Source organism: Cydia strobilella, chromosome 13, assembly GCF_947568885.1.
Source record: "Cydia strobilella chromosome 13, ilCydStro3.1, whole genome shotgun sequence".
NCBI lineage: Eukaryota > Metazoa > Arthropoda > Insecta > Lepidoptera > Tortricidae > Cydia > Cydia strobilella.
Window position 1 is genome coordinate 3,887,316 of NC_086053.1, and position 23,948 is coordinate 3,911,263.

General features: G+C 37.0%; 1 protein-coding gene across 1 annotated transcript in view; it reads left to right on the forward strand.

Annotated features, from left to right (window-relative positions):
- Window positions 1-23,948, forward strand: part of LOC134746490 (neuropeptide CCHamide-1 receptor-like) — a 167,094-nt gene that overhangs the window by 72,392 nt on the left and 70,754 nt on the right. The window contains exon 2 of the mRNA XM_063680896.1: window positions 9,221-9,423. Within this exon, the coding sequence (XP_063536966.1) occupies window positions 9,233-9,423 (191 nt within the window). The 5' untranslated portion in view covers window positions 9,221-9,232. The remainder of the gene's footprint in view (window positions 1-9,220; window positions 9,424-23,948) is intronic.

Genomic DNA, 23,948 nt, shown 5'->3' on the forward strand with positions numbered 1-23,948 from the left:
TTACAAAAATGTAGACCCATTAATCACTGGATAAAACCTGATGTTCTTTAGAATCGCTTCTACATTTGAATTTGTTAGAAAAATTAAAGAACCATTTTTGTTTTAAGACTACTTTGAACTCGTGTCATGTATATGGTTTATTTTTCTTAACTTCGTTTGACAGAATATAATGTACCATTAAATCACACCAAATAATAAACATTAGGGTAGTTTCAGATTTTTCCTCACTATCAGTTAAATGGATAGTGAGGAAAAATCTGAAACTAGCGCATTTGGATGAAAAGCCCTGTACACAGTACTAGCGAGAAACACTTTTGATCACACAAATTATTCGCCCTCTATTAATTTAATTCCGACGCTGTTAATATCTATTAAAAGCTGCGTTTTGTACAGATTTAATTCGCGGTTCGACGGCCCGTAATCACACTATTATGTAAAATTAAACGTGTAAAATATTATTATCCGATGCAATCATATCGGTGAGATATTAAAAAAACCGGCCAAGTGCGAGTCGGACTCGCGTTCCAAGCGTTCCAAGGGCGTACATTACACAATTTAAACAATGTGTTTTTTATGTGAAACGTGAGTAAAATGTCTTTAAAAAAACCCGTAGGGGTCAGATCAAAAACTAAGTAATTAAGTCCGACTCACGCTTGACTGCAATTTTTAATAGGTTTTCTTGTTATCTATAGGTAAAGATCTATTTTGTGTATTTATTTCAAAATTTTAGACCCAGTAGTTTCGGAGATAAAGGGGGGGAATTGTCATTTTTTGCCTATTTTCTTGAATATCTTCTAAATTGTTTATCCTAAAATTATAAAAAATATATTTGAGGTTCTCACAATGTGCTCATTCATTTGATATATAACACGATATAGTTTGAAAACGTTATTTTTTAATTTTCTCATTTACATTTGTTTACGTTACATGTCCATCTTTGGGTCACAAACTTACATATGTATACCAAATTTCAACTTAATTGGTCCAGTAGTTTCGTATAAAATAGGCTGTGACAGACGGACAGACAGACAGACAGACGCACGTGTGATCCTATAAGGGTTCCGTTTTTTCCTTTTGAGGTACGGAACCCTAATTATGTTAAAGGGTTACTCACGCATTATTAAGGTGTAGTAGGAGCCAGCAGTTTTTGTAAAATCGTAGCGCTTTTCCTGAAAAGCTTTTTTTACCCTTTGGATACAAAGGGTAAAAACGGGACCCTATTACTGTACCGTAACTTGTTGGCGCCATCAATTAGATATTTACATATAATTGGATTGATCTTGCTAAATGATCTCATTCGTTGTTAATGATCTCGGGAATATATGTAGTCATTTCAATTTTAATTTTAATTGCGAGCTTCACGGGCAAAGGTATTTTAATTTCAAAGCCTTTTATTTGGACAAATTGAAAATGTATTTATATTTGGGCTGAATGATTCAATGTTTTGATTAAAGTAACTGATAGAATACTACTACTAATATTGAATATTCTTGATATTTTCAAATGAACGTAGTGCATTATTCGTAACAAAAAAATCGTAGTTTAAGATAAAATGGATAAAGGTTAAATTAAGATTTGAAAATAAAAAGTAGTAAGTTATAATGAATAATGATATTCATAGAAAGCAACCTTCACATCATACATTTAAGCAAAAGTCCGTACAAATATTTTGATTTGCTCTTTATAGATTTAAAACAAGTATTTGGCTTTTTCTGATAAAAGCGGCGGTCTCGCTGAATCTCGTCCATTTTACTGCACAAATATTTGTGAATTCTATCTGATTTTTGATTGTACTTGCAACTCATTGTTTTCTGTTGGTAAATAAATCTTTTTTTACCCATCTACCTATAAATGGACCTACGTACGTACATACATACGTACGGGTATAGACCTACGTGTATTTTTTTTTCACACTATAAATGCCGAGTGCCTTGTACATCCCACACACGCCGCGTGATCTGAATGTAATGAGAACTCGTATCGGATGCCTAGCAGACATCCTATTGCATTGAGACCGCCCACTGCATGTAATTACGGTGGTTTTATTAAAGTAGGTATGGTAAGAGGCTTAGGTACACGTGTTCGAATCCAGCGATACACTTTTAAGCTGACCTCATGTGTATTACCTATAATATAGAACAAGTATTTTCAATACAACTGCAAATTAAATCGAGGCGTAGGTGCCATAAAACGATTTTAAAAGTTTTTTTTTTAATTTACCAATAACTATGCAATATTTTTTTTATGGATAGTCATCACTTGTGACAGTTTTGCCGCAACAGTGAGTGTGCCATTTAAATAAAAACAAATGAAAATGAAAATGAAAAATTGTTTATTTCGTTTAAGAATTACTTATACAGGTAAGTGTTGGTGCCTCTTTTTAAGTAAGAAAATACCTGTGTAAGTAATGATACATTGCGTGCTGAATTATTTTAAAAGGAAAAATAAAATCAAATATTATCATTCAGAACGGGCACACACCGCCCGCCTCAACTCGAATTACCTCGCCCAGCGACAGAAATCTGGTGGACTTCTGGCGTACTCTCTGTTCGGTTAGCGACGCGATGACGGAACGTTCAAAATGCCGGTGTATTGTGCTATTCCTTTATAAAACATAGTTTAACATGTTAAACACAGTATTCCATATTTACAACTATTTATATCTAAGTTACATAACATAACATAACACATCATTCTGTATATAATATTAGGTATAAGATAATTACGTTTGCCTACTATATTATAAAAAAAAATATTAGGAAAAAAGTACGTACAGTGTGTGTTTGATAATAAGAGTATACCCTGCTCAAAACGGGAATTGATAGCCTCGCTTCGCTCGCTCGTCTGTTTACCATATTCGTCCGGCAATCCTATTTCCCGATCTTTGTAAGTAGTTAAGTATTATCTATCGATTCACAATAAAACCGTCCTCCGTTGATAAGCAGTGTATTTCAAACTGGCAAATTCAGTATTATTACGCTGCCCTGATTATATCGGGAGAGACGTGATCAGAATGGAGCCTTAGTCCAGTCATTGAAGTTGTTGGTATGTACGACAACTGCAGTTATCTGATGCATTCAGGTTTTTAAAATATTATACTAATTTGATATTTATATCTCAGTTCATCATTGTACGATCGCGAGCAACAGTATCTAGCTGTCACTGGTCACTGAAGTAGCTAAGCGTAAGTTTTGTTATGGTAGAAAATGAAATGGCTTTGGACAGGGTAGAATGACGATTTTGGTGTCGTTACAATAAATAGCAATAACCTACCAATTAAAATTTTGGTAAAGCAATTTTTGTCATTGACAGTTAACTTGATCCACAATTTAAAAAAAATACAACTTTATCGCGGTTCACTTTAGTTCACCTCCACCACAAGGCAGCACAGACAATACAATACAAAAATTTACTGTTTAACCTCAGCCATCCCGGAATTCAATTTACAACTGGAAAAAAATCACAAATCAACAATAATAAACATCTCTTTTCCCAAGGATGCCAATAATAGATATTTTCGCCGTAAGCTATTTGTAAGAAATAAACAAGAAGTGAACACCGGAAAATTGCAATTAGATGGGATTACACCCACAGACAAGTTCTCAATTGGAATCCCTTTGTTCTTAGTAAAAACCAGAGACGATTAAAAATAATGATTGGTCTTACGGCTCGTACCAATGTTTCGGAACTTATGTATGATATACGAGGAACTCGAAAGATTTTAACCACGCATACTATAGTTACAATATATGTGTGCATGCATTTATTAATAATTTTATGACAATTTTTTCATTTAAGTAAAGTTTTGTTATATCTTCTTGAGAATAATTATTCTTGAATATGTATCATTTGATATTTACCAGTCGATTTTTGGGAGAAGGAAAACATCGTGAGGTAATCGGACTAATCCCAATACGGCCTAATTTTCTCTTCAGGTTGGAAGGTCTTTTAAAAATAAACTAAAAATGTTTTTATTAGACAGGTACACAAAATCAGATTAGCACGGTGTTATGTTTTTCGTTTTTAAGATAATCCATTTAAACATCGACATTAAGCCCTGGATAATAAGATACTGGTTGTATAAGGCCTGTACCTGATACTAGTTCCTATTGGCTATATGTTATTTCCTTACAATACGTAATACAGCATAGTACTAGATATAAGATTTTATTTTAAGTATGTTACTTGAATTGAAACAAATATTCCATCGGCGTCACATTTCTCTGACCAGTTTTGAACCTTGTTGCTATGAGATAAGGCCCAATGACTGGTCGGGTAAGTGTGTTGCTGCATGTTAGTACCAACACCTTACCAGACGTGACTCACTCCGCGATTTCGTCGCGCCGCTACAAGTACATGCGGCCGCCTCCAGTTCTGGGGTCTAGCCATGGTAATATTGGTAATTGCCGCGCACTGCTACGGAACGGACGCCTGTTTGCGCATTGTAGAAGCACTAACCCTTATGCTTCAAAGAAATAATTTAATAAAATATTGGCCATTAATATTTGTGATCGTCTAGTTGTAGATTGTAGGACCCGTTGTGATAAAATGTCGTTATGAAATCGTTGTATTTAAAATTATAATAAATTAATTTCGAAACCCCTTTTTTAATAAAACGTATAAATAAAATTGTCGCAGAAAAACATCCGTTTGCAAAAAACATAACCGCAAAAGAAATAATAATAATTGTTCTTATTAAGGATGACTCACTTTAGACCGGGCTGTGTCCGGGCCGGAGCTTCCGGCGTTTACTTTTCTATAATATGACAGGTGATCACGTGGTGCTTTGCATAGAAAACGAAGTGCCGGAAGCTCCGGCCCGGACACGTGCCGGTCTAACGTAAGTTATCCTTTATAACGTTTATACTGTCATAAAATAAACCCTCAGTGTAAGCTGTTCGTAATTAAAATTCAAGCCGCGTCGTATCCGTATTCATCAGTGAATTAAAATGCCGTCCGTATTACGGATCCGTATCCGTGTTCTAAAGTAAAACTAAAATTCATTTTCGTATTTAGTTTTAAGCTTCGTCGCGCTGCAAAGCAACAACGACCTGAAAGTAAAACCCGACCACAAAGGGACCTTGTGATATTAGACCGTGGGTCTAGAAAGGGGAACCTGTAGGTTATTACTTTGTTTTTGAATGCCCAGGGGCTCTCTGCCATTCTACCTTCGCATGTACAATATTTGAATGGATGTTCAGAGAGTCATTAAATGATACCATTTATCTGCAAAACACATAAATCTAACTAGCTAGAACGAATTTGCGATACACCACCTTGTTCTTGATGGATTTTAACTCCCCAGATGGCGCTGTTATAAGTGTTTTTGTTCATTTTCACCTGTAATAACTCCATCTGCGTGTGATAGCGCACAGTTCAAAGCAAAGTATTCATTCAATCACAACTGATTGCAATTTTCTAACAGATTTCACAGAATATTGTAGCCTATTAAGTATAGTTCTGTTCATAAAAATATTTTAATATACTTATGCTAAAAGCTTACTAAAGTTGCTATAAGCAAGGTCATCCCTCACTGACTTTGAGAAAGACTGCACGTGGAAGTAAAGGTGACATTCGAAAGGTGATATCAGCGTTAAAAAAAGTTTTGCAAACTATAATATCTATCGTGATGAAGAAAAATTGGTTTGAAGTTATTTGAAAAAATAGATAAAAATTACCATCTCCTCCTTTATCTCCGAAACTGCTGGCTCTTCAATTTTGGAAATAATACACAAAATAGTTTTTTTTACCTAACCTGTTGATTATAGGAACGCCTATAAGAAGTCTGCAGTCAAGCGTGTCGAAATTAAGAAAAAATACATTGTGAAAATATGTGCGAATTTTCCGGGTTTTTTGTAGATACAAACTATTGAAGTGTAATAAACCTAAGCATTCGGTAGCACAATCGTGCAAAAACAGAATTGACAAAAGTGCCCTGAGGCGAGTCACCGGATGAAAGATTTCCACAGAAAACCTTTTCTTACAACCAAATAAGTTTCTCGTCCATAATAATAATACAAAGGATTTCTATTCTTAGCATAGACTCCCTTCTCTTAGAGAGTATCTTAAATACGTAATAACTATGTACGTAGATTCCTTTTTCTTTCAAAATATCATCATGTCACACTTTTTTTTATATACTTACGTTCCCGAGTCAGTATTTTTTTTCTTAAATATAGAAGTTAGTAAGCTATTACAATGCAAAAACGATGAGAGTATGAAACTATGAACTATGTGTTTTTTTTGTAAAATATGAGTTTAAGCCGAAATAACAAAAGACTTGTACATTACTTTTTCATGTTCTCCATCATCATCATCATCATCATCATCATCATCATCATATCAGCCGATAGACGTCCAGTGCTGGACATAGGCCTCCCCCAAGGCTCGCCACTCCAACCGAACCTGTGCCGCTCGCATCCACCGAATTCCCGCGACCTTCACCAGGTCGTAGCTCCATCTCGTTGGAGGCCTACCGGCAGTTCGTCTTCCGGTACGCGGACGCCACTCCAGAACCTTGGCCCCACCGGCCATCAGTTCTGCGAGCAATGTGCCCCGCCCACTGCCACTTGAGATTCGCAATTCTGCGAAGTACACCGGTATATCGAAGTGCTGAAGTGTTTGTACGAAAACGCCACCATGTCCGTCCGACTACAGGGCCAGAGCACGAAGCCAATTCCATTGCAGCGGGGAGTCAGACAAGGAGATGCAATGTCCCCAAAGCTGTTCACCGCTGCATTGAAGGATGTCTTCAAGGTTCTGGACTGGAAAGGACGAGGCATCAATGTACCTATAAATGGCGAATACATCACTCACCTTCGATTCTACAACATATTATTAGTTAATTAATTAGCAATTTGCTTGAACAAAACTTTCTACAAAAGTTAGAGGGTTTGGTCAGTTTTTTTTAGGCACATAAGTAACAACTGTTGTCTAGTTAAAACTCTTTATTTACATACAAGATATATACAGTGGTACTAAGTAAAAGTACTGTTGTCTTATTTCTCCACCCTGTGTCCCAACCAGAGCATACGCTACATCTATGCTCCATCTAATATGTAATCTGTAGTCTACACACGTATGCGATATACCTCTGAGTCCCGAAGATAAGCCCTCGGGGATGTAAGTCAATGATACGGTCCTTATCACACATCACACCCTTCACGTGGTTTGCTTTTGTGTACCCTTTCTTTGGCTTTAGTACATTTGATTAACTGTGTTTTCTACGTTGAAAATGTTTTTTTATTCATCCCGGATTATATCGCGTATGAATGTAAAATATATCTTGACGTTTTGCACCCGGCGTTCGTGGCTAAAGAAGACTACTAGTTTCAAAATATTAGTTTAAAGTAGAGAAATCAGCCCGTGCCTGAAAAAATATCGGTTCAATAAATCCCTACAAAAACACAGTAACCATTTTTAAAAGTCGGCCCATTTTACGACTACATCTAGGAAACCGTAAAATGTACGAGAACACGAAACCCGTTTTATCGTACAAGGCCGATTCTGAATAAAAATTTTGATACTTCCCGTACGTCACGTAACACATTAAATGGGGACGATTTTTTTTCCGCTTTAACCCCATGGTGTGGGCTGTCGTTGGAAACTTATTAAGCCAATAGAGGTCAACTTTGGGGCCATGGAGGCCAAGTACGCGTCGGCTGTACAAAAACTTGTCTGCGCGCCTAATAGAGGTATCTGGTGACCAGAGGGCCGTCATTTACTATTTCGCACAGCGTATTAGTGTCGTCATACAGCGGGGAAATACGGCCAGCGGTCTGGGCACCTTGCCCGTTGAGATTTTTTATCTGCAGGTTTTTTGTACTTAAATAGTATTTTTACTATGTTTATTTATAATAAATACGAAGGTCTTCAATAATCATTTTTATTTATGTAGTTAATTTGTTCGGAAATAATAGTTCTGAAAGAAAACACATGTCCTCTAACTTTTGGAACAATCTAGAAAATTCGGAAAAAATCGTGAAGGTAACGGCTTAATAAATACTTAACTTAGTTATTCGAAACTTAAATACCTAGTAAAAGTACCTATATACTCCTATAGTAGAGCCTACTTAGTAAAAAGACGTAAGTACTAAGCGCTGCGACATGCCTTTTGAGACGAGGCCTGATTGCATTTCGTCAGCACCAATCAGCGTGAGCGCCTAACGCTGATTGGTGCTCACGGTTAAGGTCGTGTCAAAACAACATGATAACTATATCAAATTGTTAAAGCCCCACGAAATTGAACGACCCCCTAGCTTAGTCGGTAGTGGCCCTGCCTACGAAGCAGGAAGTCCGGGTTCCAATCTCGGTAAGGGCAATTTATTTGTGTGTTCTTCACTGATATTTCTCCCTGAGTTCCATAACTCTATATGTTATCTAATAATATTGTCCTCAAATATATATTTTTTTAGAACCGGCCTCTCATTTTATCTCACCCATGGCTTGTCGTAAAATAATACTACCAATAAACATTTAAATTTGAACGCTAAAATACACAGTAATTGGCCAAACACTTGATAAAAGTTGTAGCGCCGAGGGAATGCTAAATTGGTTCGTTTAAGCAGTTTAAAGGATGACCCACGCTAGACCGGGCCGGGGCCGGGCCGGAGCTTCCGACGCTTCGGTTTCTATGGAAAGCACCACGTGATCACCGCTCAGCCGTCATAGAAAATGACATGTCGGACACCTCGGCCCGGGCCCGGACCGGTCTAGCGTGAGTCATCCTTTAAGGTGGTTGGAATTGACCTGTAAATCAGTATTTAATAAATCTATTTAAAAAATGGTTTTCTTTTACCACCAGCATCACTTCATTTTTCCTCACATGACATGACATATTGAGGGGTATACGGAAAGAACATGTCCAGTCACTTTTTTCGGAAAATAAGATTTTCATTTCAAAATGTAGAGCTCTTAATGAACTATTAGTTATATCTTTTGCTACCACTGTATAATATATGTAACACAACTTTTTTTTTAGTTAAAAAAGACCTGGTCACGGAATTACCATACATTTTGACATGGATCCAAATTTTAAAACCGCGTTTACTCAAAATGTTACTAAAGTGACTAGACATGTTCTTTCCGTGTACCCTTCATATGTGACTTTATCGGTAGCTACGCATCCATAGAGTACCTAATAGGCTGCAGCCAAATATGAAAAACAATATATAAATATTTTTACACCTATAAAATTAATTTAGAATTCATCTTTTTCCAGATAACATGCACCATGGAAGACTACAACATATCTATGGAAGAGCTCATGAACGGCTCGGAGCCATACCAGCCATACTACCAACGGCCTGAGACCTACATAGTTCCGATCATATTCGCGCTCATCTTCGTGATCGGTGTCGTTGGCAATGGAACGCTCGTTGCTGTGTTCGTGAGGCATAAGGCTATGAGGAATGTGCCTAATACGTAAGTAATAACATTAATTATAAAATAAGTATGACTGTAACCTAACCACGGAATTGATACCATACTTGCTATAATACCTACATAGGTACCTCATCACTGCATAGTGCCGATCATATTCGCGCTAATCTTCGTGATCGGTGTCGTTGGCAATGGAACGCTCGTTGCTGTGTTCGTGAGGCATAAGGCTATGAGAAATGTGCCTAACACGTAAGTAATAACATTAATTATAAAATAAGTATGACTGTAACCTACCCACGGAATTGATACCAGACTTGCTATGGCGGTCTATAACTTACCTACGTAGTGCCATTTCTTCGTGATCGGTGTCATTGGCAATGGAACACTCGTTGCTGTGTTCGTGAGGCATAAGGCTATGAGGAATGTGCCTAACGCGTAAGTAGTAACATTAATTATAAAATAAGTATGACTGTAACCTACCCACGGAATTGATACCAGACTTGCTATAGCTATAGCTTACTTATGTAGTGCCGATTATATTCGCGCTAATCTTCGTGGTCGGTGTCGTTGTTAATGGGACGCTGGTTGCTGTGTTTGTGATTCATAAGGCTAGGAATGTTCTTAGTATGTAAGTTTTATCTGTAATACCTCGTTGACAATAGGCCTTGATGGCAGGGTAATTAGCAGGGACATACTGTAAACTCGTCCCTAATGCTCCTGCTCATGCCCTGGGTTGCCGTAAGAGGCGGTTTTTCGGGTTGCAAGAGCTGTGAGCCTGTCTGTTTACACAATTATGATTTGCGAAAATTAATTAAGTTTTAAAATTACCTCCAACGTTTCGAGGATGGCATTGTCCCGGTGATCTCGAAGAAAGACTGGCTAGAGTTGACATTACTACATACATCTTCTACCTGCGCGATTTACACAAAATGTCACCAAACTTATTGCAGAGCACTGCGTTCATAAATGTATGATTGTATGGGACAAATCACCCCCACCCTTTCATCCCCACAATAGCAAAAATCTTTACTAAAATGATCTAAGGGTTCTATTAAGGACTCACTATATAAAAAGGGATCTTATCATCATCAAACGCCGTAAATCACTTAGCCTAGCTAACATCGTTGTATCCTGTTCAATGAGCTTGTGGTCAAAAGTAGGTCTACATTTTTTTTGTTCACATTTTTTTAAATAAGTATGCCATTTTATAACTGGGAACAATATTTGCACATTATTGTATCATACAATGTTTAACAGTACCTACTTAATTATGGCCCTTTAAATTTTCGACATAGTTGTATTTAATACATTATTGCGTACATTACGATACAAGTGCGAAATATAGGAAATTCGAAACGAGTGGCGATAAATTAAAACACGACCGAAGGGAGTGTTTTAAATCGACACGAGTTGCGAATATCCTGTTCGCACATGTATCGTACAACGTTTTACAGTACATATGGCGCTTTCAGTTTTCGACATAGTTACGTAATGTGCCAATTATCGCACTAGTACGGTAACGTAGCATGTACTGTAAAAGTTGTTGTATATTTTTATATAATATAATAGCGTAGCAAAAAATTAATACCAAAACGGGATGTTAATATAACAGACACACTTGAAGAAAAAGTTTCAAGTCCTTTTAAAATAAAACAGAAGAAAATTATGTTTTTTTTATTATTTGGTTTAGTTATCATACTTCTAACAGTTATATTTTTAAAAGGAAAAAAATTAAAAATAAATGGAAAAAGCATCGATATTGCAGGAACTTTACTTCTTATAATTTGATGTCTAAATAGCTATGAGAAACGATTTAATACATAAGTATTCGTGAATGAATATGAGCCGAACCCACCAACAACGAGAAGTACCAACAACTTAGCAGGAAAACGGTCGTCTTAAATATTATATATATTTCCAGTAGGCCTTTGTCCAGCAGTGGACATCTTTCAGCTAATATAATAATGATTTAAGATTAATGGGTTTACCTTTGCCCCTTGCGGATAAAGCTAGTTCGGGTTTCTATATCTATATATTCAGGAGAAACCGGTGGCAAAAATCGCTTCGGACCGCCTGTTGTCTGCCTCTGTCATTAATCATTTCTTTTTCTTTTAGCTGTATCTTTTACTGAGGTGTGCTAATAAAGAGTATTCTGTCCATTTTTTAACTTTTGCGCATTTATAGACGTAACAAGTACATTTATCTCGTTTAAATTTTAGTTATTTATAATGCTCGCAGAAACTATTATACTTATTTTCATTTGTAGGTAAAACATGTGATTATTTTTTTGAAACCATTACTTTTATATAAAATCGGTAAGTAGTTTTTAAAACTGCCATCAAATTAGCATTATTCATTATTTTCTGAAACTGGTCGTGTAACAATTTAGATTTAGATTACTTATTATGAATTCATGTTTACCTACTACAAAAATTATGGCTTAAAATTTGAAATTCTAAAGTCGCCCCTGCATATCAAAGCCACCCCGGTTTACCAGTACCTTAATGTAGTACCTAGCAAACCGTTGGTAATTGCTTGTCTCTGTCCGGCACTGACATTTTTATTTGTTAGAAACAGACAAAATTTACCAGAGGTTTATAAACGGTTGCTAAGTTTAACGAATAAGGGCGTTATTCTACAAAATTGCCAAACTTTTTGATGAGCTGTTAAAAAAAAAATACGTGTGATACTTATTTTTTTATTACAATCCATAATCGTCCGCGTCTTTCTAAGTATAAACAACACTGCCTATACAAATCTAGGAATCGCATTATTCTCTTGGCTAAGAAGTAAATATTCATGTCGTACCCGACATATTTATTAAGAAATTGCATTAAATGCAATCAAAACCTTTGACGTCATCGCAATATATTAGAAAATAAATCGTTAGTAAATTTCTACAATGTTGCAATTGTAATACGGTTTAAAAGCTTTACATTACTTTGACCTCCGCTATTGGTACACGCGCGGGAACGAACTCCCACGCACATTTTAATCATGATTCTTTCATTTACACTATTATTGGTAGTGAATGCACTACCAATAGTGTAAATGAAAGAATCATGATTTAAATGTGCGTGGGTGTTATTGGAATGCCAATGGCTTTCCGGGCACTGGCGACATAAGTAGATGCATTTGCGTCTTCTAATGGTATATTTATTTCTCTGATTGAAACTATTATTGAAAAATTTGAAAGTACACCCCAGTACAGAAAGTTGACCTTCAGACCTCCTTGTTTCAATAGATCTATTATTTTGCGATACCGTCTTATTATTATTAAAACCCATTACCAAATCTATTTTAGTACTAAGCTTTCTCAAACTTGAAACATAATAGTTGCGGACAAATTCATATTTTTATTTGAAACATATTTGGCAAGTTCGGTTATTTCACAAAAGATGTCAAGATGAAGACCCATAAATGATGACTCACGTTAGACCGGGCCGGGTCCGGGCCGGAGCTCCCGGCGCTTCGTTTTCTATGGAAATCATCACGTAATCACCGGTCATCTGTCATAGAAAAGTAAGTGCCGGAAGCTCCGGCCCGTACCCGGCCCGGTCTAACGTGAGTCATCCTTAAACCCTACCACAGGGCGGACACGCTATACATCAAAAATCACTCGCGTTTCTATGTGTGAACGGCACGTCTGTACACGCGTCATGCGTGTGAGTAATTTGCTTAAAAACACGAGTAGTTACTGAGCGCCCGGCGAACGGCCGTCAAATCTGCTGTCGCGGGGCGAGGTAATTCGAGTCGGGGCGGGGCGGGGCGTGGCCCTTCTGTATGATAATACTATTACTTATTCTGTGACCCTCAAAAGCAAAAGTTTTGAGATGTGGCGGGATGAAATCGTATCATTTGTGTTATTACAGCAGAATTACGCTCGTTAGCGACGTCATTGTGCTTTGACTAGTCCGAGCCCTATTTAAATTCTCGTCAAAGTTTCAATATTAAAACCCATTGCATTTTAATTGGTGCTTGCTTAAATAGAACTTGAAGATAGTTTTACAGAGAGTACACTCGTTCGTTCGTTCGTTGTTAAGTTTGATAACTCGTTGTGTTAAAAGTTGCCCACTTGCCCCCAAAGTACTTATGTCTCCAGTCTCCAAATATATATTTTTCTTCTTGATGGCTACAAGCAACTAAAAGGCACTCATGAAATTAATAAATACGTTTACGGTTCCAGCATTAAGGTGACGTTCTGGTGAATTTTGGCAACTGCTGAGGCGTGGAGACGGCCGTTGTAACTTAATTTTCTTGATAAAATAAAGTAACGTTCTCCGCCGAATTACTGTTACGATTCAAACGATAATCACTCACTCATTTTATCTACATTGACGGCGGCGACAACAACGACTTCGCAACAGTAATGCAGCTGCATTTAACATCGAATGTCACCATAAAGGTGACGTTCGGATGTCAACTGCAACTGCATTACTGTTGCGAAGTCGTTATTGTAGATGTATCTGTCAATTTCCTTGATAAAATGAGTGACGTTCGCCGCCGAGTGAAGGATTAAGCGTTGTAATCTCGTCAGTAATGCGATTACGAATTACGAACGTAATTTTTTAGGGTTCCGTACCTCAAAAGGAGAAAACGGAACCTTTTGAATTGAATTACTCGTGCGTCTGGACCAATTAAGTTGAAATTTGGTACAGTAAGCTTGTGACTCAAAGATGGACATGTAACGTAAACAAATTAATTTTAAACACGGGGGCCACTTTTGGGGGGTAAATGAGAAAATTAAACAATAGTTTGTCAAACTATATCGTGTTACATATCAAATGAAAGAGCTCATTGTGAGAAACTCAAATATTTATTTTTTTGAGATAAATAGTTTTAGAAGTTATTCAAGAAAATAGGCAAAAAATGACCATTTCCCCCCCTTTATCTCCGAAACTACTAGGTCAAAAAAATTGAAAAAAATACACAAAATAGATCTTTACCTATAGATTACCGGAAAACCTATTAGAAATGTGCAGTCAAGCGTGAGTCGGACTTAATTACTTAGTTTTTGATCCGACCCCTACGGGTCTTTTAAAGACATTTCACATAAAAAATACATTGTTTAAATTGTGTAATGTACGGAACCCTTGGAACGCGAGTCCGACTCGCACTTGGCCGGTTTTTTAAGTAATTAGACAGTAAAAGCTGACGTTTCAAAATCGCAGCAGTAAAGTTGTAGGTTGTTGCTGCTGCTAGCGTCATTAGATTATCACCTTTATTCAATCTAATATTAAAAGTTGTCTTCTAACTAAATGGTGTCCCCAAATATAAATAATTTACACAAGCAGCCAAAAACAACTTTGAAATAAATTTTAAGAACACAATGAGGGCTAACGCGTATGAATTCGGCGCTAGGGGCGCTAGTGTAGATGGTGGTCTTTTCCATAGTTCGAAATGTCAAATGTCACTTGTCACTTCAATGCCTGACAGCTGTTCTTTAGTCTTTTGGACCACCATCAACAGAGGCGCCAACTGGTGAGCAAAAACACGATAGCCCTCATTAGGTACAATAGTCAATGACCAATGGTCAGATTTATGTAAAACCGTATACTACCGTCCAGTACTCGTACCATGAGTCACTGACAGTGTCAAAACATATAATTATACGCTAACGTCTACGTAATTTACTTTCTATACATCTCGCTCGCACTAATATGCGAGTACGAGCGAGATGCATAAAAAGTAAGTTACGTTCTCGGTAGCGTTTATGTCAGTGCCAAACTGGTGGTAGCCACACTTACCTTTAAAAAGCGTTTGTAAAACACAGTTTAAGACCTTTTATAAAAAGGGCAAAATTTCAGACCCTTTTTTCGTATCACTAGAACTGCACCAGATTTAATTAAGAGTTGGGTCCCTGCCAGTACTGAGAATGGGATCCAATCTTTTCATTCATAACTAAGCTAAATTAAAAAAGTTGTGGAGGGCGTTGTGGATGCAGAAATTAAAATTTTTAACGCTAGTATCTGTAGTGTCCGTTATACAACAACGCCGAAGCACATAATTTATTCATTAATTCATTCTTTAAAAAACCGGCCAAGTGCGAGTCGGACTCGCGCACGAAGGGTTCCGTACCATTACGCAAAAAAACACCAAAAAATCACGTTAGTTGTATGGGAGCCCCCGTTAAATATTTATTTTATTCTGTTTTTAGTATTTGTTGTTATAGCGGCAACAGAAATATATCATCTGTGAAAATTTCAACTGTCTAGCTATCACGGTTCATGAGATACAGCCTGGTGACAGACGGACAGACTGACAGACAGCGGGGTCTTAGTAATATGGTCCCGTTTTTACCCTTTGGGTACGGAACCGGCTTCAGTCCAGTGGGACTATTTCGCCAGTATCAATTAGTTCTCCATTCACTGCACACTATCACATTAGTTTACTTGTACAATATAATAAGCTATTGATATTACATTTTAAACAATATTAATAAGCAAAAAACAAAGGAATTAATTACATGGCGCTCGAACCGGCAGTCCGCACAGACTTTATACTATTGCCTAACAATAGTTGACAGTCATGGGACTGACAACTGACTAGCATATATATATATAGTGTGTTCTAGAGCAAATAAAAATAAAGATGAACAGCCAATTACAGATATACAGATCTTTACGAAATTTTACGAAGTGTCTGCTAAGCTTTTTAATAGTGACTTCTGACACATAAAATATGGAAAACTAACTTAGGAGTAATTGCTTAGTTTTTTTTTACGTAATAACCAGTGGTAATAATTTAAATTAAAAACGAAATTTCTGTTTAGTAATTTTAATATCGTAATATTATGTTATATGGAATCATAATATAGGTAAGTATCTTAAAATTGTACCATATTTTATTTTTATTTAAATTTCGATCTTGATTTGAATTTTTGATCTCAATTTAAATTTTAACTGTAATTCTAATTTTATTGACATGTAAATTGGCTTTTGTTTTCAATTTAAATTGTAATTTTAATTTAGATCTTGATTTTAATTTTATTTATATTTTTGATCTCAATTTTTATTTTAACTGTAATTATAATTTTATTTTGACATGTGAATAAGCTAGTGAATAAACGTTTTCTATTCTATTCTATTCTAGTTGTTTTTAAAAATACATGTTCTTCCATGTCAACGGAATAAAATTGGAAGAACATGCTAAATTGCTCACTTTTGCACCACCTGTGCACCTTCATCTACGGAGACTTTAACGTTTTTAGGGTTCCGTACCCAAAGGGTAAAAACGGGACCCTATTACTAAGACTCCGCTGTCTGTCTGTCCGTCTGTCCGTCTGTCTGTCTGTCTGTCACCAGGCTGTATCTCATGAACCGTGATAGTTAGACAGTTGAAATTTTCACAGATGATGTATTTCTGTTGCCATTATAATCAAATACTAAAAACATAATAATATAAATATTTAAATGGGGCTCCCATACAACAAACGTAATTTTTTTGCTGTTTTTTCCGTAATGGTACGGAATCCTTCGTGCGCGAGTCCGACTCGCACTTGGCCGGTTTTTTGTGTACGTAACACGTTCATCAATTGGGTTTAAGGCTGCTATGGACTAAGAACATGATATCTGAAAGTATGAAACTATGAATAATAGCTTCAAATCCATATTTATTGCATGAAATCAAAATCTGAAAAATGTGACATAGCATCCACTCACGTCTTCAATTCTCAATCGCAACCTGTACCATGCGACTAAAACGTCATAAGCAGCGTAAAATTCATGGCGCTTACGCGTTTAAGTCGCGAGATTCACGCTTCGCTTCTATAGTTTGTTGTCAAAATAACAACAATTAATGGCGCAAAATACTGATCCTCTGTGCTGGCTCTATACCTAGTAATAATTATTATTGAATTTTATTTATTGAATTTTTAATTTTAATATTTAATTTGAATTGTATTGTGTTGAGTTTTAATTATTTGTTGCATTTTCTAGTCAAAAATGATGATAATTTGTTGTGTTATGTTAAATTATAAGGCTCATCCGGTTTGTCCTAGCCCTAAGTTAGCTCCTAGTCATTAGTTAATTTGCATGTTAATTTGTTTTTTAATTGCACTAACATTATTTTTATTAGCTATGTAAGTTACTAACACATATGGGTACAGCCTGAAATAAATGATAATTTAATTTAATAATAATTCAATTAATTATTTAATTCAATTATTATCGTTTATGCAAAGCCACCCAAACGCTACGGTAATGTCACCGGATTCTAATTTGATTACGGGCAAGGGCATGTCGCACAATTACTGTAATTAGTCCCAATAAAGGGGAGTTCTCGCAGAAATCCCACAGAAATCTTAAACAAAACAACGGCTGTTGTAAACCAAAACCTAGCATCAGTCTAATATTTTGAGTAATGCTAACATTTTTGCTCTATACTGGGTGAAAAATAGTGTTAAAAAAAATTTGGCATAAGTACCTATTTGTCTTACTTCCACATCTTTTACAAAACGTCATTGAAAATTAAAATTACAATCTTTTAACTAAAACAAAGCGTCTTATCTTCAGCAGCACTCTGGCCCTCGAAAGAATTTCATCCGTCGAAGGTCCTGCGAAATAACTACATATTAATTGCCCGTGAAATAATATAAAATCATTTTTGCTGCAATTCTGGCCCTCCGCTGAAATTTCTTAAACTTTCTGGACCCCCATAAAGAAATTTCGCCAACACTGCTCTAGCATGTCAGTCACCCCATTCGGTGCTCTGTAGCAAGTCTTTCTCAAACCGACGCATTTGTAACATGTTCGCCGCAGCAAAGTTTTTTTCTACGTTTTCGCATAGGCGGCATAGGACACCCGCCCGGGGCGGACGAGGATAAATCCTATGCAATGAGTGCACTTCTGACTAATTAATTTATCATACAACGTCTAAATTAGTCCCCGACTCAACAACATAATTATTTTCTCTCTCCAACTTTGTGTGGTTTCACTTTGCATATTTTTCGAGAAATTATTTGCGTGTTTACCTACCTACACGCTATTAAAATAACAACACTTTAAACTAATTTAGACATACGTATACCTATACAAATTTTAATTACCGTACTCAACTGTAGTCCAAAGCTCCCAACTATGGTCAAAATTAAACTGTATTTTTCGTTGTTTTGTGTTTCGAAAATTCGAAAATTCGAAATTAAACTATCGTGAGACATATTTCAAAATATTTAAATCACTACGGTTTCACTCACACTAGTACTAGTAAAGCGACTGAAACCGTAGTGATCTAAATATTTTAAATTTTATATTATTTATTTTTTACACATGTGCGTATCCATGAAAGAAGGGTCCTTATGCTCATTTCTAGTTACAGTAGTTACGGAGATATGAACGTTTTTGTAAAATACTTCAAAATTATAATTTTTTCTTTCTTATAATAAAATCACAATAAAATGTAGGAGTAGACATGTCTTTTTTGCTTAGTTTCACTCGTATACGTTAAGTATTTTATGTTAAAATTGGTTTCAAAGTTTACTTAAAAAGAAAAAAAAGTCACACCGACTTTTACTGTATTTTTTGTAGTTCTAAGCCAAGATATGTTTATAAATCAGGTGAGTATCCACCTCAGCTAAAAACTGCCATAATAAGGCCGATTTACAAACAAGGTAGCCACCTCGATTATACTAACTACCGGCCTATAGCCATTCTGTCCATAATCAATAAAATTGTCGAGAAAGTTTTAGTTGAACAGATCAGTACTTTTTTAGAAACAAACGGCATTATTGCAGATGCACAGCATGGGTTTAGGCCAGGCCGAAGTACAATAACGGCATTGTCGCGATGTCTGCAAATCGGGACAATGCCGTTATTGTACTTCGGCCTGGCCTAAACCCTGTTATGTTAAACCTAAACTGTTAATGGATATCTTAATGAGAGAATGCATGTTGGTATGTTATTTATTGACTTCAAAAAGGCATTCGACACTTTGGACCATAATCTCTTATTACAGTCGATGTCGGAATGCGGAATTCAAGGTCCAGTAAATACTTTCTTTAAAAATTACCTAAGTGACAGAATGCTGCAGACTCTTGTAAATGGAGTGTCCGGTGAGCATGCGCGCTTGACGTCTGGTGTGCCGACTGGGTCAGTTTATGGTCCGGTTGGATACATCATGCACGTCAACAGCCTAAGTAATGTCATACAGTACTGCCAAACATACATGTATGCTGATGATACATGTCTGATATACGCACACAAGGATCTACGTGAAGTCCAAAGAAAAATGCAAATCGATTTTGATAATATTCTAATGTGGTCACATGACAACGGAATTATCTTAAACATAAACAAAACGAAAATAATGCACGTATGCTCACCGTACATCCAAAAAAAAGGTTTACTCGTACAAATATCAATTATTGGTCATACCTACAGTTGCCTCCATAATGAACAAACTGCATGTACTTGTACGCAACTAGAATCCGTAAATGAGTATAAATATCTTGGGCTAACTGTGGATATCAACTTTAGCTGGAAAAACCATATTTACTACCTATGTAATAAACTTAGAATACTGATAGGGAAGTTTTACCACCTTCAAAACGTAGTCAGCAAAAAAACACTATTTGTTGTTTACCATGCGCTAGTCGAATCATTAATAACCTACGGTCTAAGTGTGTATGGGAGGACTTTTCCTACCTATCTTAGCAAGATTAAATCGTTACAAATAAGATTTTTAAAAATGCTTGTATGTAAAAAAGAAAAGAATAAGTGTAAAGGCGACTACGATCAGCTATATGGGAAGTGTGGGGTCCTCCCTGTTCAAGAAAAGTTTAGGTATCTTATGGCCGTGGACCAATATGGGTGCAACGACCATAAAATACCTAGACAGCTAAACAATAGGTCATTAAGAGAGGACAGAAGACCACAATATCTCGAACCACAAAGTTGTAATTACTATGGGGAAAGAACACTACATTATATAACTCCTAGAATCTATAACAACATACGATTTCTGTCTGTAAATGAAAATATTACCAAAGCAGCGTTTAAAAGAAAATTAAAAATCGAGATGTTGGAAACATACTTACCTAAAAATGTATAAGATCAGTGTACAAACCTAACATGTGCGTATTAAAATATATTAACAACAAACGTACATAAAATGTAAAATTATTCTAACATAAATAAATGCATGCTTTCTTTTCCTTCTCTTCTACTAACAATAGAATAAGTCACAAATGTAAACATTTAATTAAGTAAGAATTGAGCGCGGCGCGCCAACAAACTGGTTACTCCAGTTTGGCGCATTTATAGTATATGTGTAACTGTGTAACTGTATTATATGAATAAATTCATTAAAAAAAAAAAAATGGAAGAAAAAACTCGGAGTAAATCAAAAGGCACATGGATTGGTATTGACACTTAATTTCCCTTTGAACTTTGGACCATAGTTACAGTATTCGGCTATAGTTTGGGAGGTTTTACGGTACCCACCCATAATAATTAAACCTCAATTGACCGAAGTAATATCCGTTTGCGTTTGACATCTTGCCTGCCTGTTATTTGCCTGTGAAAGCGGCACTAATCTATATTTCTTTTATATAATTAAGTAATACGTAATAAAATAGATCAATTTAAGTTAATTATTAGGGATAGGTAGGTACGTATATCGAACTTAAACTAGTTAAACTATCGTGAGACATATTTCAAAATATTTAGATCAGGTTGCACGACGTACAACCGCCGCGGACACTTGTGCCTGAGGAAGGATTCCCAAAGAATCCGAAACATGCCGCCAAAAGCGACTAAAAATAATAGTGAGTGAAACCGTACTGATCTAGGTACGTATATATTACGAAAGTAAAATTGTAATTTGCATTTTAGATAGATTTTAGAAAATCTTATGTTCACCATCCATCAAAACGTGAACTCTTCAGAATGTTTAATTTAGAAAAATAGTAGGCTAGTAGACAACTAGGCAAAAAATACAAATGGCATTTCATAATGTCTGAAAATTGAGAGTAGCTAAGTCAATTTTAAGGCAGTTTTTTTAACTTAACTAACTTAGCGGCTTCACTCACGTATTTTAATCACTCGCGCGACATGTTTCGGAGAGCCTAGGTCTCCATTTTCAAGTAGGTATTAACAATGCCTGAGTGAGTAGCGGTCACGACGGGTGGGCGACACGTACTGCGGCGCGCCGCGGAGTTTTTTAAAAATACATTATTGAAAAAATTGAAAACATTATTTTTGTACGCGCATCGTTAGAACACTGTTAATTAGTTACAGGGCATGGCAAAGGTGCCGACCTTCTCGTTTCGGCCGTTTCTGTCTCGCTGACGGCACTCAGACGGCAGCCTGATTCGGCTTCTAATTAACTTACGTAGGTATTAATTTACTCTTAAAAATCTATTTAATTCTTATGTCTGATCTGAATTTGTTCTGTTTTCTTTTGCTTTTAGGTCTTTCTAGCGTGTCAGTATATTATTACATATGAAAAAAAAAAACATACATACAGAGTACTTTATTTAACAGAGTTGGCAGCAGCAGTAAGTCTTAGGCTTAACAGCTTTCATTTATCCCGAAAATCTCGTTTAGGTACTCTGCGCCGGACATTTATTTTAGATGCCATCGTGTAGAACATGTTCCCTTCTTTCGGATGATAGTTGTATATTTGTCAATGGCCCTGCAATCCTATATATTCTTAGGAGGCACGCATCTATATTTCCTACTACGCCGCCGCCACTTTTTGAACTCGTTCCCTCCGATGCTTATAATAACGCCTCACAAGCATAGGAGGCACTGCTGGCTACTGCCCGATATTTTGAACACCTGTAACTTAGTAAATGTATAAATATTTTATTAGCATATAAATTACATGATACATATACGCTTATAACACACACCACACACACACACAGTGGAAAAGGAGGCCTCTGCTGGACCGCGTAAAATGGAAATCCCTTCTGAGAGCCCTAAGTCCCTGATAAGGGATAACAGGATAAATTAATCTTTAGATTTAAGATAATTGCCTTGCCCTACCAGGGCCCATGTGAAACTATTATATATGTAACACCTGTGTACCATGGATGCAATAAATAAATATGAATATGAATATGAATATGAATATGAATATGAATATAAATATGGATAGGATAGGGGAGAGATTATTATTCTCTTTATTTATTCTTTTTCTTATGCTAGGTTTTTTATAATATGCATATAAAAGTAAAATATAAAAACACTTACAAAACAATACAAAATACATATAAACAAATTATAAAAAACCTAACCTAGGGTGCCGCCAGCAGCGGGGCAGGGCCCAAGCTGCCGGTGGTCAGGGCCGCAGAGAGAGGAACCGGCGGACTATCCGCGCCGTGTCCAAGATCACCGCCTTCTGCATCTGACCCTTGATCCAACCACCTAGCGAGAGTCTCTCAAGGTGTTGGTCGAGACTCTTCGCTATGAGACCGTTCGCTGAAACGACTATCGGGACAATGATCGTCGAATCAACATCCCACATGGCGGTTATCTCGTGAGCCAAGTCTAGGTACTTACTGGACTTGTCCTTCTCGGCTTTCACGAGATTCTCATCATGGGGGATGGTGATGTCGACGAGCACGGCCCGGCGCTGCGATCGATCTATTATCACAATGTCAGGCTTATTGGCTACAATAGTCCTGTCAGTGATGATAGATCGATCCCAATAGAGCGTGGCACGACCATTCTCGAGAACTGGCACAGGTAAATACTTGTAGTACGGTACTTCGCAGTCCACAAGGCCGTATAGAAGAGCAAGCTGCTGGTGAATAATCCTGGCTACGAGATTATGTCTGTGCAAGTACTCGCCGTAAGCAAGATGAGAACAACCGGAAATGATATGCCTGAGTGACTCTCCGGGACGGCGGCATGCCCGACAAATGTCGACCGTACCGTCCTTCAGGATATACCTCCGATAGTTGTTCGTCATCATAACTTCGTCCGCAATTGCACAGGCAAAACCCTCGGTTTCTCCGAAGAGGTCCCCGAATCGTAACCAGTTCACCGACGCGAGCAGGTCTACATCGGGTCCCGTGAGGGCCTTGTAGAACCGCCCATGTAGCACCTTACTCTCCCATACCGCCTTGCGGCCCACAGCACTTTGTACCACAGGTTTGTGCCAGTTCTCGTTTGCCAAGGAGAGCGGCGTGAAGTTCCTGTCCACTGCCACCACATCACGATGCATCCCACACTCGTTGTTAAGGAAATAATTCCTGAGATTGCACACCTCGCGGTTGTGGAGATCTTTGGCGTTAAGGAAGCCTCGACCTCCACACTTCCGTGAGATGTACAATCTCATAACTGACGAGCGTGGGTGTAGCATACGGTGTGTGGTGGTAGTAGACGGACCCTCCGATCCAGGGCGTCCAGCTCGGTCTGAGTCCACCTTAGTATGCCAAAGGAGTATATGAGTATGGGCATTACCCAGGCGTTGAAGGCGCGCACTTTATTGCCTCCTGACAAAAGACTGTTAAGGACTTTAAGATTATTATTATTATTATTTATTTATTCATTAACAATATTACAATTGTGTCTGAATATTGACTATATCTAATACTTAATCTAACATGCGTTAATTTAACT